An 18189-nucleotide genomic window follows, 5' to 3' on the forward strand; every position below is an offset into this window, starting at 1 on the left:
GCGTGGAAAGCCCTTGCACAACTGTAGTACTCAGCTGTATACTATAGCTACAGTACTGGAACTAAGACATTAACATTGTGTTATACAGTCCATCCACCTTGTTCAGATTTCATCCAGTTTCACGTGTACTTGTGTGTGTGTGTGCTGACTCTATGCAGTTTCATCATATTGTAGATTTGTGTCCCTACCACAGTCGAGACACAGAACAGTTTCATCACCAGGACCCCTCACGTCAGCCTCTTATAGTCATATCCACCCACCTCCCTCTCAGACCCCTGAGTCCTGGTTACCACTGGTATGTTCTCCATCTCTGTAATTTTGTTATTTTAAAGCTATTTTATCAGTGGAATCATTCAATACGCAACCTTTGGGCTTGTTGTTTTGGCTATGCCATGTGATTTGTAGGGGATCTTAGTTTCCCTACCAGGGATTGAACCTGGGACCCAGCAGTGAAAGCACTGAATCGTAACCACCAGACCGCCAGGGAATTCCCCAGTGTGTAACCTTTCGGAATTACCTGTTTTCACTCAAGCGTAATTCCCTTGAGACCCATCCCAGTTGCAGTGTGTATCCATGGCTTGTCCCTGCTTTGTGCTGTGTTCCATGTAGGACGTGCCACGGTTTATTTAACCAGTCACTTGTTGAAGGACATCTGGGTTATTTCCAGTCTGAAGCTGTTACAGATAAAGCTGCTACAACATTGGTGCAGGTGTTTGTGTGACGATGAGTTTCCATTTCTCTTAAATAATGTCTAAGATAGCTGCATTGTATGGTTCAACACATACAAGAAACTGCCAAACTGTTGTCCCGCATGGATGTACCCCTTTACAATCCCACCAGCACTGTGTGAGCGATTCAGACTCTCTGCATCTTCTCCAGCATTTGGTATTATCACTAGTTTTTATTTTAGCCATTCTGATAGGTGTGTAGTACCAGACTGTTGTGGTGTTTTAATTTGTGTTTCCCTAATGGCTCATGATGTTGAATATCTTTTCACGGGCTTCTTTACCTTCTGTATGTTCTCTTCAAGGAAATGTCAGTCTGTTTCTTTGGCCCATTTTCAGATTGAACTGTTTGATGTTTTTTTACTTTTATGTTATGAGAGTTGTTTGTGTGTTCTAGATACCATACTAGACTTTTGTTAGATAGGATGTTTGCAAATATTTTCTGCTCATCTGTAGATTGTCTTTTCATCGTCCTTGCCGAGTCCTCGGTAGAGCAAATATTTTTTTAGCTTTTTATTTTGTATTGGGGCATAGCTGATTAACAATGCTATGATAGTTTCAGGTGAATACCAGAGGGACTCAACTGTACATATTCCTGTGTCCATTCTCCTCCAAACTCCGCTCCCATCCAGGCTGCCACATAACATTGAGCTGAGTTCCCTGTGCTATACAGTAGGTTCTTCTTGGTTATCCATTTAAAATACAGCAGTGTACATGTCCATCCCTGACTCCCTTACAGTCGTGTCCTACTCTTTGTGACCCTGTGGACTGTAGCCCGCCAGTCTCCTCTGTCCATGGGATTCTCCAGGCAAGAATACTGGAGTGGGTAGCTATTCCCTTCTCCAGGGGATCTTCCTGACCCAGGGATCAAACCTGGGTCCCTGCATTGCAGGCAAATTCTTTACCAATGAGCCACCAGGTCTAATTCATCAGTTTTTTGTTATGGGAGTCATAATTTTAGTTTCGAATCTAAGACAAAATAGGGTTTTGATTCCTGCCTCTTCTAACGTGCAGTATCTGATTTTGGAAAAGAAGGCAGGGAGACAGGATGGATATTGGAGTGTGAAGCATTGTTCTTCCAGCTTCTGTCTAGTTTAAACTCAAGTATGTGTCATGATGAGTTATTCCTCAAGGTTATGGCCCCAGGGTAGACCTGGTCCTACAAGGACTGTAGGATGATGATGGTGTTAAAAAAAAAAAAATTCAAAATCTCTGTTTCCAGAACCATCCACAGTACCTTCTAACACAAGACTTTTTTGCACATGAGATCCTCTGTCTGGAGCACTCTCCCCTGCCCCCAGCCCCCACCCCCTTTGTCCTTTTGAGCTCATCCTGCAAGGCTGGCCCTTCCTCAGAGCATCTCCCCAAACCCTGCCTGCCCCTCCTTCTCCCCAGGGGTGTCTCGGGTCCTCTGTTGTACATTGTACTTGCTGTACATACTTGCAAAGCAGATATGTCAGTATGAATGTAAATATCCAGCCAGGATTCATGATGGTCTCGTTGAAGTCTGTTTCCCTCTAGACCAAGGTTTCTCAACCTCGACCCTCTTGACGTTATGGAGGGGACAGGTCCTTGTGCAGGGCTGTCCTGAGCCTCAGAGGGTGTTGAGCACCACCGTGGCCTCTGCCCACTAGATGCCCATAGCACCCTCTCCGCTATGCCCAGTTGTCATGACCAAAGACCTCCAGCTGTTTCCAGATGTTCCCTGGGGGACAGACCACCCTGGTGGAGAACCACAGTACTAGACTCTGTTCCAGAGGGTAGGTGCCGAGCCCGTTCTGACCAGATTCTCCCCCCAGTCCTCTTCCTGGCACACCAATGCTTCGTTAATATTTGTGAAATTGATAAATGGACCAACGGTACTGCCTCATTAAACAGTTCTTTATGTGGCATCCTCAGAAAGACCACCTGATTTCAAAAGAACCAAGCAGGTTTCGTTGTGAATTTGAGCCTTCTAAATCTAGAGTTCCTCTCTTCTTAGCTGAGTACGGTTTCCTTGCCCCCTTCCCCTGCTGCCTGGAGTAAGGATGCAGGAGTCTTCGACTTCCTGCCCGATTAAAGCCCACATCCTCTGTTAACATTGCCAGGGCAGGGGCCCTCAGAGCCTAGAAAAGGTACCTCCATCATCCCCAGGGCTGGGAGGCCTCCCACTACCTCTGAACGCTCTTTCCGAGAAAAAGAGGACATCTCTGCGGGCAGAACGGGAACCTCCTGCAGGTGGCATTTTGCGGGTAATTTGGCGTAGGGCTTGCCTGGAGACGCAATTCAGCATTCATCAGCTGAGTCTCCTTCCCTCTCTTGCTGGCCTCTGCTCCCTTTTCATGAGGAAAGGGAGGAAAACAGAGGTTTGGGCTCAGTTTTGCTTAGCTAAGCATGTAACTGAATATAATTAGTTCAGAAACATGCCAAGGAGTAAGCGCAGTCAGCCGTAAGTATAAATGTAGGGTATGTGTGAGTGTTTCAGGCTTTTCTCTGTACCTGGCAGTTTTGGTTCCATGGGCCTGAATGATAGAGCGGGCTTTGCTTTGCGTGCGTGCTCAGTCACATCCAACCCTTTGTGACTCTATGGACTATATAGCCTGCCAGACTCCTTCGTCCATAGAATTTTCCCAGCAAGAATACTGGAGTGGGTTGCCATTTCCTTCTCCAGGTTTCGAACCCTCGTCTCTTGCATCTCCTGCATTGGCAGATGGATTCTTTACCATTGGGCCACTGAGGGGGTGGGGGGCAGAGAAAGGACTATGGGGCGTGGAGGAGCAGGCAGTGGGGAGGGGGCAGGCTGATGGGGGTAATGACTGGCTACTCCTGCTTCATGGGAGGGACACCAGGGGTGAGCCGCAGCAGAGGGAGGCTCGGGCTGGTCCTCCCGCGGTGCAGGGACAACTGGGCCCGCTGTTAACGCCCTCCATGCTGCTCCTTGCAGGGGGCTCGGGGTGACACGGGCACCACCCCCTGCTCCAGCCGCAGAACTTCACAGGCTTGTAGAAGAGCCCAATTTGATAAGGCCACAGCTTTATCTAATGGTAACACAAAGTTTCCCGTCTGGGATTCCCGAAAGGGACGGGCAGGATGCCTTCCTCCCCTAGGTAGAGAAGCCTCGAGCCCAAAGTTCCAGGGAGAGTCACTGTGACATTTGTCACTTTGACAAGAAACAAGCCTGTGATCAGACTGAAGCCTCGATTCTAAGTTAAGGAAAGTCAGTCGTGACACACGGGGGAAGAGTGCACACGTGTGCTTCTTTGTGCTTTGGAACAGCCTTCTTATCCTCGGCACAACTAACGTTAGGGGCTGGATGACTCTCTGCAGCGGGGAGCCGGCTCAGGCAGCGTCCCTGGCCTCAACCCGTGAAAAGCCAGTAGGACCCCCTCCCACGGATGGCAAACCCAAACATCTCTGGACGTTGCCAAATGTCCCTTGGGGCAGGGGGAGGGGGGCAGTGTCACGTCCCCTCCCAGCTGGAACCAGGGCCCTGGAGGAACAAGCATTCAGTTCAGTTCCTGTGCTATGTAGAGCTGTGGTCACTTGTTTACTCTGAGTATTTGATGATTTAAGCACAGGACAGAGAGGTAGAAAGAAGGCAGTGTTTCTTTACTTTTCCCTCAGCTGACCCTTTCAACTGCATCCCAAGAGTCAGCATGATAGACTGGCTAAATGTGTCAGTTTTCAGACATCTCTTCACCTTGTATGATCTGTATGAGCTGGGAAGTTTATTTAATTTTTCTGGGCAGAATGGTGTATGTAACCTCCCAGCCACGTACAACCCACTAAGATTGTGGGCTCCAACTCGCAGTAGCAAGCCTCTGAAAATAACGGGTACATACAGTTAGCTTCAAAGCCCACAGGAGCTGGAGGAGAAGGGCACAGAGCTGCTAGGAGGTCACCCACGGTGTCCCTCCCTTGAAAATTTAGATTGCAGTGATCATTGCTGTTGCAATTATCTATTGCAAAGAATATTGCAGTGATTTTGCTATGAGAAACAACTCCACAGTGAACCATTTTAGGCTCAAATCTTTTATAATTATTATTGTTACCTTAAGATTGAAGAGCTCTTGCTGTTCCAGTAGGTATACATACTTTTAAGAATTTTCATACCAAGAATTGTTTTTCAGAAAAAAAATTTATCAATTTACACTTTCAGCACTTACTGTTCACTCTTTTTCTTTTTTTTTTTTAAAGCAACAGTCTAGAGAACATTGATTTCTCACCTACGAATTGAAGACCTGTAGACAACCTGTAGTTATTCTCAGGGGTCAGAAAAGTCATGTTCCTGGTCTAACTTTCAGTATAGACTGAATAAATAATATCTCAAAACATGATTGTCTTAAAATGTATCAAGATGCTACTATGTATAGATAGAAAGAATTTGCATTTTAATAGTGTTTATGAATTCATGGTAGTATTTTATTGTATCTTTGCCCCAGTACTAAAAATATAATTAGTCATGAAGCATCTGTAATACTTTTCTTAGGTCTCAAGAATGTGCTGCCTTGTTCTAAAGATTGAGAACCACCAGTCTGTATCACTCTAGTATTTTAGGCTATTGATTAGAGAGTCGTCCATATAAACTGTTGTGTCTTAAAGATTTGTCAATAAGGAAGTCTGTAGGACTTGACATCACATGTAAAACATTTCATGGCCCAAGTCAGCAGCCTAAAAAAACATATCACACAACCATTAAAGGTTTTTTGGAACATACTCACCTGTCTCCTATGCTCAGTTGCTTAGTCTTGTGAAAGTCTTTGTGACCCCGTGGATGTAGCCTACCAGGTTCCTCTGTCCATGGATTTCCCAGGCAAGAATACTGGAGTGGGTTGCCATTTCCTCTTGCAGGAGATCTTTCTGACACAGGGATCAAACCCGCGTCTCCTGCATCAGCAGGTGGATTCTTTACCACTGCGCCACTTGGGAAGCCCTACCTATCTCCACTCCCACCTTATAAAACCCCTTCTTTCTCTTATAAAGATGTGGGAACACGCCAGCGCTCTGTTGCTCTGTGTTGTAAATAGTCTGGTGGTGGTTTAGTGACTCAGTCGTGTCTGCCTCTTGCGACCCCACGGACTGTAGCCCGCCAGGCTCCTCTGTCCATGGCATCCTCCAGGTAAGAACACTGGAGTGGGTTGCCATCTCCTTCTCCGTAAATTGTCTAAAGAAGTTGTAAAGATACAGACAGGGCTCTATTAAGGTGTAAGTATTGTTTAACCTGTTTTTTTAGCTCGATCCTTGAGACTTTCTTAATAGCTATTGAAACAAAAATCAGAGACTGTTTGAGCATTGAGGGGCACGAGACAGCATTTACTGAGCCTGCTCCTCTGAGCCAGGCACTGTGCTCGGTCCTGTCTGCCTTTCTGTTGTGCAGACTGAATTCCCATGACCACCCTTGAAATTTGATTTCTAATGCAGTAAACGAGAAAGCTGAAGTTGATAAAGATTGTGACTTGCCTTGGATCTCTTTGTTAGTGGATGGTAAAACTGGGCTTTGAAACTTAGATAAATTTCCCCTGACACTTAGAGGAAAAGAAAATAAACGTCCCATTATCTTGTATTTTAAAAGTTGGACAATTCTCAATTTTTAAAAAAAGAACCATAAAAAAAGAGATGGACAACTAACAAAACCCCAATTACCTTCGTTCTCCTAGCCTTCCCCTTTCACCCCAAAAGAGATTTCGGAATGAATGGTGTGTGGATGAAAGGCACTTGGATGTCAGTTACAGCGTACTTACAATATCTGTCTCTTGGTTGAAGGAACCTTTTAGACACTGTTGCCATACATTTCCGTATCTGAACATTTCTTTCCTGGGTATTTTTAGGTTCCTTTTTGGCAAAAGGAATTAGTGTCACAGATCAAGCATCTGCTTTGAAGTCTTAAAAAATTTAAGAAAAAATCCAAAGAGGTCTCTCTCAGCCTCTCTCTAGTAACCTGAAAGGAGGCATTTTAAAGCCACCGATCTGCTGTCACTTTTATCAGTTGGCATTTCCTGTTTGTTCTCTTAAGTCTTAAGAATGCTAACTCATTCAGATAGCGCTCCATATGCTTCCCAAGAAGGATATCAAGATGCCCTTTAATTTTGCTTGTTTATCTAATTTTCTATCTTAAGAGAATGTGGTAGATATTTGGAAACAAGGACAGATCCTGGTGGACATATGTCAGTAATGTTTGTAGAGGTTTGAGGGACTGGAGTCCCCCTCTCTCCATCGTAGGACCAGACTTAACCTCAGTTACTGTGCATTAACAGCCACAGTCACTCTGCAGACACGGACTTCACCTGCGTAGGGCAACTCCTGAAGTTCTCCAGGCTGCCTCTTGCCAGGTACCCTTACCAGTTAGGCTATTGCCTGTTGGCAAAGCGTTGGTGAGAAGCATTGGCCTGATGGCTAGGCAGCACAGTCCTACTTCAGGCCTCTTAGAGGTCACAGTCTGGCAGCCCAACGCCTTTCCTTCACATTTACTTCTTTGGGAAGCTCTATCAAGAAAGCTGTTGGGAGATGTCATGATTCTAATATAATCTGATGTGCTATTCTTCTGGAAAAGGCAATGACAACCCACTCCAGTACTCTTGCGTAGAAAATCCCATGGACAGAGGAGCCTGGTAGGCTGCAGTCCATGGGGTTGCTATGAGTTTGACATGACTGAGTGACTTCACTTTCACTTTTCACTTTCACACATTGGAGAAGGAAGTGGCAACCCACTCCAGTGTTCTTGCCTGGAGAATCCCAGGGACGGGGGAGCCTGGTGGGCTGCCGTCTATGGGGTCGCACAGAGTCGGACACGACTGAAGCGACTTAGCAGCAGCAGCTGTTCTTTTTCTCTACCTCCTGTAGCCCCCTGCTAGAAGAATTGGTTAATCCAGAGGCAAATTAATGAAGGGTCTTAGTTTCCAAGAACCTAGAAGTTTCTAGGATCCTACAAGCACTGAAATCAGAAGGATATTAACCATTTCCAGTTTCCTAGTACTTGAGAATATGTCAGCGTTTATCAAGGGAGGGAGCTGATTGTCATGCCTCCCCTCCCCCCCCCCCCCCGATAAACTGGGGGATTCTCCTTGTCATGCTGTGGGCCAGTTGTTCATTCTAGGAGCTTGCATTGTTAGGATCTCACTCAGGATGGGGTTGATCCAGGAGACTTACCACCTCCACATGAGGGTGATCTGTTTTAATTATTCTAGCCCAACTTTTAATGCCCAGCTCATACCCTCATCTTCTCAGTATCCAGGACTATAAGGGCTGTATAGCCCTGGGAAGCAAACCAGTTCACATGTAAACAATCTGCCTTCCATAATTTGAATTTTAATATTTGGCTGCAGTCCAGAAAGGGATGTAAATGGATTTTGTATTTTTCCACATTGTTGTTGCCCAGTATCCCCACAGTTAATTTAGGGTTTATTTGATCAGGATACTCAGATTGTGGTCTCTAAATACTGTCTCCCACTAAAAGGAACCAGAGTTCCCTAGAGAGGTATCTGATTCCAACTGGGACAGGAAGTATGTCAAACAAGCCTAGAACATCTTGCCAAACCAGAAACAAGGAAGCTATTGAGACTGCAGGGTCATATAAAAGGTTCAGGGGCCAGCCTGAAGAGGCTTGTTCTGAGCATCAATAAAAGTAATAGCATCTCAGTCAATAACAAGCCTTAAAATATGTTGGAAAACATGCATTCATAATTATACTAAGCAAACAAACAAGGACACCCCCTCTGGTTAGCATTAAGAATTCTGAGTAACCAAGTCATTATTTGGAGAATGATATAAGGAAGGGATTATTACTTTGCTATACAAACTGAACCTCAAGACAACCAAATAGTTGGTTATGGGAAATTTCTTTTTATAGAAATATTCCAACTAATAAAGAAAGAGTTACAACAGCACCATTTGGCAAGCCATAATAAAACAAGGCACTTAGGGAATGATCATGAGTAAGTGTTAACATCACAAAAAAGAGACAGACAGCCTCTGTCTCCTGATTCCAGCCCCCTGTACAAAACCTCTGTGGAATATTTTTGCAAAAAAAGAGATTTAAATCTGATCAACCTCTGGAGCAGAAGTTGGCAAACTTCCTGTGAAGGGCCAGGTAGTAAATGCTTCTTGGCTTTGTGGTCCAACTGAGCAGCTGTCTGTTCAACTTGCTGGTAGGAACTCAAATGCAACCGGAGAGAAAGCAACCAAGTGTGGCCAGATCTGACCCAGGAGTCTGCAGACCAATGTTCTAGGTCTAAGTATGGGTTTACAGAAAGTAAGGAAGACAGAGGAGCTTGTTAAACAGCATCACATGAATGCATTTAGCAAAATCTAGACTGGGAAACGATGGAACAAGCAAATTGGTCTCTTCAAAGAAAGACTTCGCAGGAAAAATACGTAGCTAGGGAAAGATTTTTAAAAAGACAAGAGACATGTCAACCAGTTGTCAGGTACGGAGCTTATTTAGATCCTGATTTAAATAAACTGCAAAAATGGAAGACAATCAGGAAAATTTGAACACTGCTTAGATATTTAACATAATAAAGAGATATTAATTTTTGAGGGGGATAATATGTGTATGTAGTCCTTAGTTTTAGAGTGTATGTTGAAAATACTTTGAAGTATATACTGTCTAGCCTTTGCTTCCAAAATAATCTTTGCTTTTAAAAGAAAACAAGCCACGAGTTAACAGTTATTTTATCTGGATGTTAGATATTGAGGATTTATTTTTGCATATACTTGAAATCTTTTATGACAGAAAGATTTTTTAAAAATATACATTTTACCAGATACATCACTTTAAACATATTTTAGAGAATAAGAAGGGATGGAGCATTTTTTTATTAGACACTCCTGTGTCCTCTTAAAACAGATGGGAATCATCTGGCTAAGAGTTGGCACCAAAAGAGTGTTTCCAGTGTTTTCCCCCCAAAACTGTTTATAGACATCTTATTTGTTATTTTAAATAGACTCGACAGATATCACATTATTTATCATTTGAGCTGACAAGTATATTACTTATCATCTGCTCATGTGTTATATGTAAAAGATGTTTTGTTTTGTAAAAAAAAAGAGAGAAAGAATTTATAAGATTGAAAATAAGCTTCATCTTTTGTGACCAGCTCTACTGGTCCCCCGTTGTTTAACTGATGAGCAGTTGCAGGAATTTGGCCACAAGGCCTTTCCAGAAGGGAGGTAATGTGAGCGGCGGCAACTGGCAGGGATGAGGCGGTGGGGTGCAGAGGGAATCAGGGATGCAGAAACTCAGGCGCCAGCCCCGGGGCTGGTTGCTGTGCAGGCTGTCTGCCGTGGGAATGAGGGCCCTGTGTTCCAGGATGCCCATCCATTTTCCTTTTTCCTGAGAAGAACTCTACATCTAGATTGTATGTGACATCTTCTAACTTAGATGCTTAAAACAGGGGTCCCAGTACTTGCCTCTGGCCTGTTAGGAACCAGGCCACACAGCAGGAGGTGAGCAAAACTTCATCTGTATTTACAGCCGCTCCCCATCACTCGCATTACATCCCAAGCTCCGCCTCTTGTCAGAGCAGCGGCGGCATTAGATTCTCACGGGAGCACTAACCCTACTGTGAACTGTGCATGCGAGAGAGCTAGGCTGTGTGTTGCTTACGCAAGTCACCCTAAAACCATCCCCCCCCACCTCCTGTCTTCGGTCCATGGAAAAACTGTCTTCCATGAAAGTGGTCCCTGGTGCCAAAAATGTCAGGGACTGCTGGCCTGAAATATTTCTAGAGCATCTTGTTTTCCAGACCAAAACCTCACATAGCTGGATTAGACCTCAGATTTAGCTTCCCTCCTCGCAATGGCAGGGCCCTAAACAAGAACCTGAGGGCATGGGGGTTCTAAAGTGCTCTGGCCCTGCTTTCTGTGAACTTCCAGGCTAGTTGGGAGGGAATAAAAATACTTGAAAAACAAAACGAGAGGTGCAGATAGAAAATGCTGTGGGAATTAAGAGAAGGGGGTGGCTAGTCCCATCGGGGACTATAAGGGATCTTCATGACCTAGGGATCAAACCCACGTCTCTTGTGTCTCCTGCATTGGCAGGCAGGTTCTTTATCACTAGTGCCATTTGGGAAGCCAAATTTACAACACTAAATCTCACTTAAAGCTCAAAACCATTCCTCACTCTGGAAAGGAAAGATTTGAAGTAAGAGAAACTAGAAGTTCATGGGGAAACAGAAGCCCACATTTGGAAGGATATACCTGTAATAATGGGCTTCCCTTGTGGCTCAGCTGGTAGAAAATCTGCCTGCAATGTGGGACACCTGGGTTTGATCCCTGGGTTGGGAAGATCACTTGGAGAAGGGAAAGGCTACCCACTCCAGTATTCTGGCCTGGAGAATTCCATGGACTATTGAAAAGAGTTGGACACGACTGAGAGACTTTTCATTTTCACCTGTAATAATGACTTTATTTATAGGTTTGTGATTTCCCTACAAGAATGGCTTAAAGTAGAAACTTTTCACTACTATGAAAAGATTATTCAAGCAATTGAACCATTTAGATAGATTTAGGATCGTCCATATTGATGCTGTGTAGTACATTTGGGCCACATCTTTATTGCTTCTCTTACCTGAACGTTTAAAGTGTAATTTCTCTTAAAAAAATAGGATGTTATTATGTTCCTCCCATAATGAGAATCTCTTCCTTCTAGAGAGTAAGCATTTCAAAGCCTGATAACTCTAACAGTTATTTCATGTAAAAGACTGTTTGAACATGAATATGTATTCATATCAGGAATGTTATCAGCCGATAGTAATGTTTGGATTAATACCCACTGTCCTGGCTACAGAACTTTGGGAAGAAGTAAAAGCTTAATCTTAGACATGTGCACAAGCCAGGTAAGTTTAGACAACTGAGCGTTTAGCCTATGAAACTGAGGCCAAGAAGAAGTTATGCCCAGAACATCAATCACAAACAGCTCTGATTCCAAGTTCTGCACAGCCCCTGACCCTGTCCCAGTGTACTGTTATGAAACTACACACAGACATCTCTCAAATACTTCCCAATCCAAGGAACCAAGAAAAACACCCCTGGCAGACTTCCCCCACTTTATAATGAAACTGTTCTTTTAGCTAAAATTCACAACCAAGCAAAATTCTGCTAAATAAGGTGGCTATTTATTTGGGAGACAGTCTTTGCTGATTCCAAGACCTTGGAACGTAGCTTTTTCTTACCAATCCTTTCTACAATCTTCTACATAAATCTGTAGTGTTTGGGTAAATCAGCTTTAAGCTAGCAGAGGCTAAACCAGTTTGATGTCCTTTCTGAGAATGCAGATTCAAATATTTGCTAATCCAGGAGAATTTTGTTGGGAGGCTTGGGGAGTATGGATTATGGCATACTGAAGGCAGCTGCCAGAGTCCACTAAAATGCAAGAGTCAACAGTTCAGATTGATGAAGTTGGTACCAGTCACCGGATTTGGCCATTTGTAACAAAGATGGTACTGACTGTTTTATATTTATGCTGGCTTTGTAGTATCTTAAAGGTTAAAGAGGACATTTATTTCCAGGAAAAAAAAAGCGGGGGGTGTGGGGGGAGGGAGGGAGAAGGTGTGGACACAGTGTCTGTTGTCTAATTTTTGGATGCATTGAGTAAAGCGTCCATAGTCAGGATTGGAGAGCTCTGCATTGTCAGCCAGGCCAAAAGAAACTCGGAGAATTGTTGTAGTATTAGACCTGGTCCGAGGTGCCAGAGTCAGACTAGGCCACCCTGGCCACAGGAAAGCCCTGAGTGGGAGTGTATGTAGGTCACTTACATGTTTTGAATTTAGACAGGCTGCATTTACACACTCATTCTACAATTAAGCTCTGGACGAGCTCTGAATATTCTGAATTTTTTATAACGTGCTTGTTTCCCAATATAAAGAATCTTACACCGTCACCTTTGAACGATGGCCTTAGTGGCTCACCTCGGGGTCCCGCGTATTTGGTGGGGAGCAGGTGGGGAAGTAGTGGGTGCCTCTTCCCACTCCAGTGCCTTTCAATCTGTTGGGAAACGTTTGAAGCTAAGAGTGAGTGAGGCTCAGGACTGAACAGAATCATTTTCTTAAGAACTGCTTGGTGGTCCAGTGGTTAGGAATCCACCTGCCAATGCAGCAGACAGGGGTTCGATCCCTGGTCCGGGAAGATTCCATATGCTGTGGGCCAGCCAAATCCTGTGCATCACAGCTGCTTAAGCCTGCAAACCTAGAGCCCCTGCTCCACAACCAGAGGAAACCTGTGTGCAGCCAGAAATACATAAATTTTTAAAAGGGATCATTTTCTAGTCATGCTCAATAAACATTATTTTGATGCAATGAAAAATAATTAATAACAAAAATAGAATATATATAAGGCATCAAGTTTAATCCCACATGCATTTATTGAACATCTACTGGGGTGGGGAGCAGGCAAAGTAAATAGAGAGGAAGGCAAGAGAACACGGAGCTTCCCAGGTTGCTCAGGGGTAAAGAATCCACCCGCCAACGCAGGAGACAAGGATTCAATCCCTGAGTCGGGAAGATCCCTTGGGTAAGGAAATGGCAACCCACTCCAGGATTCTTGCCTAAATAATCCCATGGACAGAGGAGCCTGGCGGGCTACAGTCCACGGGGTTGCAGAGAGTCAGACACGACTTGGTGACTAAACTAAGGGAACACACATGGCCGTGTTTGCCTGATGCTGTCCTGGTTCCCTTTCCTTCCCTGGAGCACATGGACACTGTTTTCCCCTCACTCCAGGTTACCTCTGCTGAAAGGCTCCCCTCTGTCTTATTCTCTGAAGACACACCCCCTACCTTCCCCATGTAAATACACCTAGCGTCCATGGGATTCTCCAGGCAAGAATACTGGAGTGGGTCGCCATTTCCTTCTCCAGGGGATCTTCCTTCCCGACCCAGGGATCAAACCCTGGTCTCCCGCATTGCAGGCAGATTCTTTACCATCCGAGGCACCAGGGAAGCCTGTAACAGGAGGACCAGTTGTTTCCTGGAGAAACGTGTGCCCATCAGGAGCTCAGATCTAGGGAGGAGCCACGTGAGCCACGTCTTGAGTTCTGCGTTGGTTTTACCAGCTGCCGCTGCCAAGTTCTTATTTAACGAGAGTATTGGCTTTTCCATAAACACATGTAAATTTCCTGCCTCTTACTTGTCACAGCCAAAGAAAGTTCAGTAAGCAGTAATCAAGGAAGAAAGCGTATTTCAGAGGAATCACCACAATTGAGAATATCTGTAAACAATGCCATCTTCACAGTGGACGAATTTGCAGATTGTTCTGCCCTCTTGCAGGTTTACATTTATTTTCACTTAAATTTAGTTTCATTAAGCATTCTTTAGTTAAGAAAATCATATGCTTATGGTACAAATCGTGTACGTGCAGTTAATAAGATGATTGCAGCAACCTAAGAGATTCACTCCCTGCTTCAAACCCTCTAGTGGGTCTCACGACCTGTAGAATGAAATGCAAGAGCCAGATGGGGCTCGACAAGCCCTTCAGAATCTGGCCCCTTTTTCTTCCTCACCCCCCTCCCCGACCCCTCCTCCCCACGTCCCTTATATTGCAGCCACATCGACCTCTGACAACCCACCTCTGCTCCCCCTCTGCCCCTCTGCCCCTCTGCCCGGCGCATCCTTTCCCCTGATCTGCACTTCTTCTGGTTCCTCCAGCCTTGGCGCATGTGTCCCTTTGCAGAAGTGACCTCCCTGCCCATCCAGGCCCATGCTGCCCCACCCCTACCGCTTCCTGGGACTTGACGATCTGATTGAAAACCCACCGTTCATACTGTCGTGACCCTGATCCCTCTCTGAAGTGACTCTATTGCCTCCTGATTTTCTGTCTCCCCTCTGGAAGATAAGCTCCAGGAGGGCAGGGCTCACAGCCGTTTTCTTTGCAGTCTGTGCTCAGCACTGAGACAAGGGCCTGGCACATTGCAGGTGCTCGGTAAATATCGGTCTGATGGGATGAAGGGTGGTTACGAAAAAGAAACAACGATTAGAGTCGTGTTTGCTGCAGTCTTGGGACCAGCAGCTGGAAGTTTCCTTCCTCTCGCTCCCCATCCCCCCCACAAAATATAAAGGAAAACAGTTTCATCTATGCTGTTCTACCTTGACTATATTAAAGATGTGCAGTTACACTGAATTTAGTAAATCACAGCCACCTGGGTACAGAGTTGTTTTGTTGATGTTAAGCCGCTGAGTCGTGTCCGACTCTTTTTGCGAGCCCTTGACTGTAGCCTGCCAGGCTCCTCTGTTCATGGGGTTTTCCAGGCAAGAATATTGGAGAGGGTTGCCATTTCCTTCTCCAGGGGATCTTGCCCACCCAGGGATCGAACTTGTGTCTCCTGCATTGGCAGGCAGATTCTTTACCACTGAGCCACCAGGGCAGCCTGAGTACAAAGTAGTTCCTCCAGAAATGTTTGTTCAGTGTAGAACGTAAACATTTTCTCCGTCTCCTTTTCCAGGTTGTCCTTGCCAGAAGGAACCATGAATTGGCATTTCCCCTTCTTCCTGGTGGCCTCCGTGATGCTGCCTTCTGTGGGCTCCCAGTTCAACCCTCTGTCTCTGGAGGAACTTGGCTCCGACACCGGCATCCAGGTTTTCAATCAGATCGTCAAGTCCCAGCCTCATGACAACATCATCATTTCTCCGCACGGGATCGCGTCCGTCCTGGGGATGCTACAGCTGGGAGCCGACGGCAGGACCAAGAAGCAGCTCACCACGGTGATGAGATACGGTGTGAACGGTGCGTGTGCCAGGGCCTGGCTGTGCAGGTGTCCCGGGCAGGAGGGCCCCTTGCTCAGCCGGGAGGGATCTCGCTAGTGCCCCCTGGGCCTGAGGGCCAGCCTCCTCTAAGAGCCAGTGGCGGGGCGGAGAGCTGGGCTCTGGGCTTTGCTCTGCCACTGTGGGGCTACAGGCAGGCACTTGATCGCTCGATGCTCCCGTTTTCTCATCTCAAACAAAACTTCCTGTCCGCCCCACCCCCATGGTGTACAGGGCTCAGAATGCATTAAGGCTGTGAATATGCTTTTAAATCCATAAGCTTGGGGAGGTGGGTGGCTGTGACCTTGGCGGGCAGCAGGAGGGAGCCTTGTGCTAGGGAATCCATCTGCGTATTCACTGGTGGTGGACACATGAGTCTCCATGGGCGATGAAATTGCAAAGAGCTGCACACACACATGCATGCATGTAAAACAGGTGCACGGGGACTGGGCCAGTGGCAGTTTTCTGGTTGTGGATCTGTATCCTGCCGTCACGCAAGATACTATCATTGGGAAATTCAGGTGAAAGGTAGAAATATACAGGGAAAAATATATGGTTTTGCAACTTCCTGTGACTCTATCACTGTTGCAAAATAAAAAGCTTGATTTCAAGTAAGGCCCAATAGGAATGGTTTCATTTTCTTGAAAGAAAACCCTGTTTGAATTACCTGCCTAAACTTAGGAGCTTACATCTCCAAGCGTTGTCACTCAGCCTTAGCTCAGGTTTTCTCACCCGAGTCCCCGTCCACCACCTCCCCAGGGCGTGGGGTACGGGGGGCAGCACTGGTCTTTGGCACCAGCAGGCGCCGTGACCTTGAACAAGTCCTTTCTCACATCTGGTTCGTGGTTGCTTTATTGGGAAGTGAGTGTGCTTTCGCACCCACGTTCTTCCTCTCCCACTGGCCATCAGGTTCTAGGAATCTTGACCCTTTTGACCCTGGGAGCAGAGAGATGGGGGTTTGGGAGCTTGCGCGCCTCCCTCTGCACCCCAGCTAGATTCTTCTCCAAGCAGCCTCCTCTGGGGCCACCAGCCCCAGAGGCCTACCCGCCCCCACCCCCTTACGCTGGCCCCTACTCTTGTTTGCATAGCGTGAAACCTCCGCTTGAGTTTGCAGTTCATTCACCTGTTGGAAGCGCAGGAGGACTAAATGCTTGGAACACGCTGTGCTGCCCTCGTTGGAAGCCCACAGAACTCTTGGTGATTTATAACTTCAGAGCGAACCACCCATAGGGTTCCTGGCCTCTCCCAGGGCCGGTCAGGCTCTGCCGGCCAACACCATTTCAAAAGAGCAACTAGATTCTTGTTTGTTTTCCCGCCAAGCCACATCCGTGTCAGGTAGTATTTCTAAAATGTTGACAACATTGGTCGGTGGGCAACCTCCCCCGACCCAAAGTCGCTCACCGTCAGTTCACACGACAGACTCATCCTGGGGAGCCTGCGTGGGCTGTCAGGCCTTGGTTTGGGCTCAGCCTCTGGGAACTCAGGATGGTGGTACGCTGGCTGTGGAGGGAGGTGAGATAGTCCGGGGCAGGGGAGGAGGACCTGCCCTGAACTCTTCTGAGGAGGGGGCCGGGGCCCGTAGAGGAGGCCGTGCAGCTGAAAGGAATGAGTGCCAGGATTGGGCCCTGACGTCGGCTGGTCCCTTCATCATATAGGGGGCCTGCCCGTCCTGCTGGGCCTGCCCCTCAGAACCCATGAGGGGTGGGGTCCCCAGAGGCTTCACAAAGGGCCAGACTGTGGGGCTCTCACTTGCCCTCTTCCAGAGTGACCGTCAAGGTGACTCTGCTGGTTGTTTTAGGACAGTGTCATTTTGAAAGGACCCCAAGTGAGTTAGACAGATCTGTAAGTCGAGCTCTCTGTAGGCACGCATTTCATCCTCTATAACTTCTTTCCCTCTTCTCCATGCCCTGAAACCAAATGGAGCGCGTACAAGTCACTCATGTAAAATAAAGCTTACTGAAAAGTGAAGCCGCTCAGCCGTGTCCGACTCTTTGTGACCCCCATGGACTGTAGCCTACCAGGCTCCTCCATCCATGGGATTTTCCAGGCAAGAATACTGGAGTGGGTTGCCATTTCCTTCTCCAGGAGATCTTCCCAGCCCAGGGATTGAACCCGGGTCTCCCACATTGTAGGCAGACGCTTTACCGTCTGAGCCACCAGGGAAGTCAAAAGTAAAGCTTATGTTGTCATAAAATGAGTCCCCTTATTTGTGAGCTTGGTATCAAGTAAAAATCGCATTGTTCTTGGATGGTGGCGCATGGCAGTTTTTCGTAGTCTTTCTGATGCTTTTTTGACACCTTTTTTTTTTTTTTTTTTCAAAATAGAGACAAGAAATTGAACTGTTAAATCTTTGTCAGGAAAGGAAATAGCGCTTCAGAAGAAAGAGAGACGGATTAGGGAGAGTCCTTGGGCTGATTCCCCATGGGTACATAAGTGACGAGGGTGCCAGTCTCCCTGCTGCCAAGACCATCTCCCAGGAGAGCGAGCTCTCCACGGAAAAGGTGCAGAGAAGCCCAGGGAGATGCCTGTTTTGGGGCAAGACGTACAGTTGATCTTGTGTGTCTGTGTGCTCAGTCATGTCTGATGCTTTGCGATCCATGGACTGACTGTAGCCCGCCAGACCCCTCTGTCCACGGGATTTCCCAGGCGAGAATACTGTAGTCGCTTGCCATTTCCTTCTCCAGGAGATCTTCCCAACTCAGGGATCGAACTTGCATCTCCTGCATTGGCAGGCAGATTCTTTACCACTGAGCC

General features: G+C 46.4%; 1 protein-coding gene across 3 annotated transcripts in view; it reads left to right on the forward strand.

Annotated features, from left to right (window-relative positions):
* The window catches only part of SERPINE2 (serpin family E member 2), a 64282-nt gene that overhangs the window by 21060 nt on the left and 25033 nt on the right, over positions 1-18189 (forward strand). For all 3 annotated transcript variants that reach the window (XM_043909871.1, XM_043909872.1, XM_043909870.1), the window contains exon 2: positions 15138-15418. In XM_043909871.1, the coding sequence (XP_043765806.1) occupies positions 15160-15418 (259 nt within the window). In that variant the 5' untranslated portion in view covers positions 15138-15159. The remainder of the gene's footprint in view (positions 1-15137; positions 15419-18189) is intronic.

Source organism: Cervus elaphus, chromosome 8, assembly GCF_910594005.1.
Source record: "Cervus elaphus chromosome 8, mCerEla1.1, whole genome shotgun sequence".
NCBI lineage: Eukaryota > Metazoa > Chordata > Mammalia > Artiodactyla > Cervidae > Cervus > Cervus elaphus.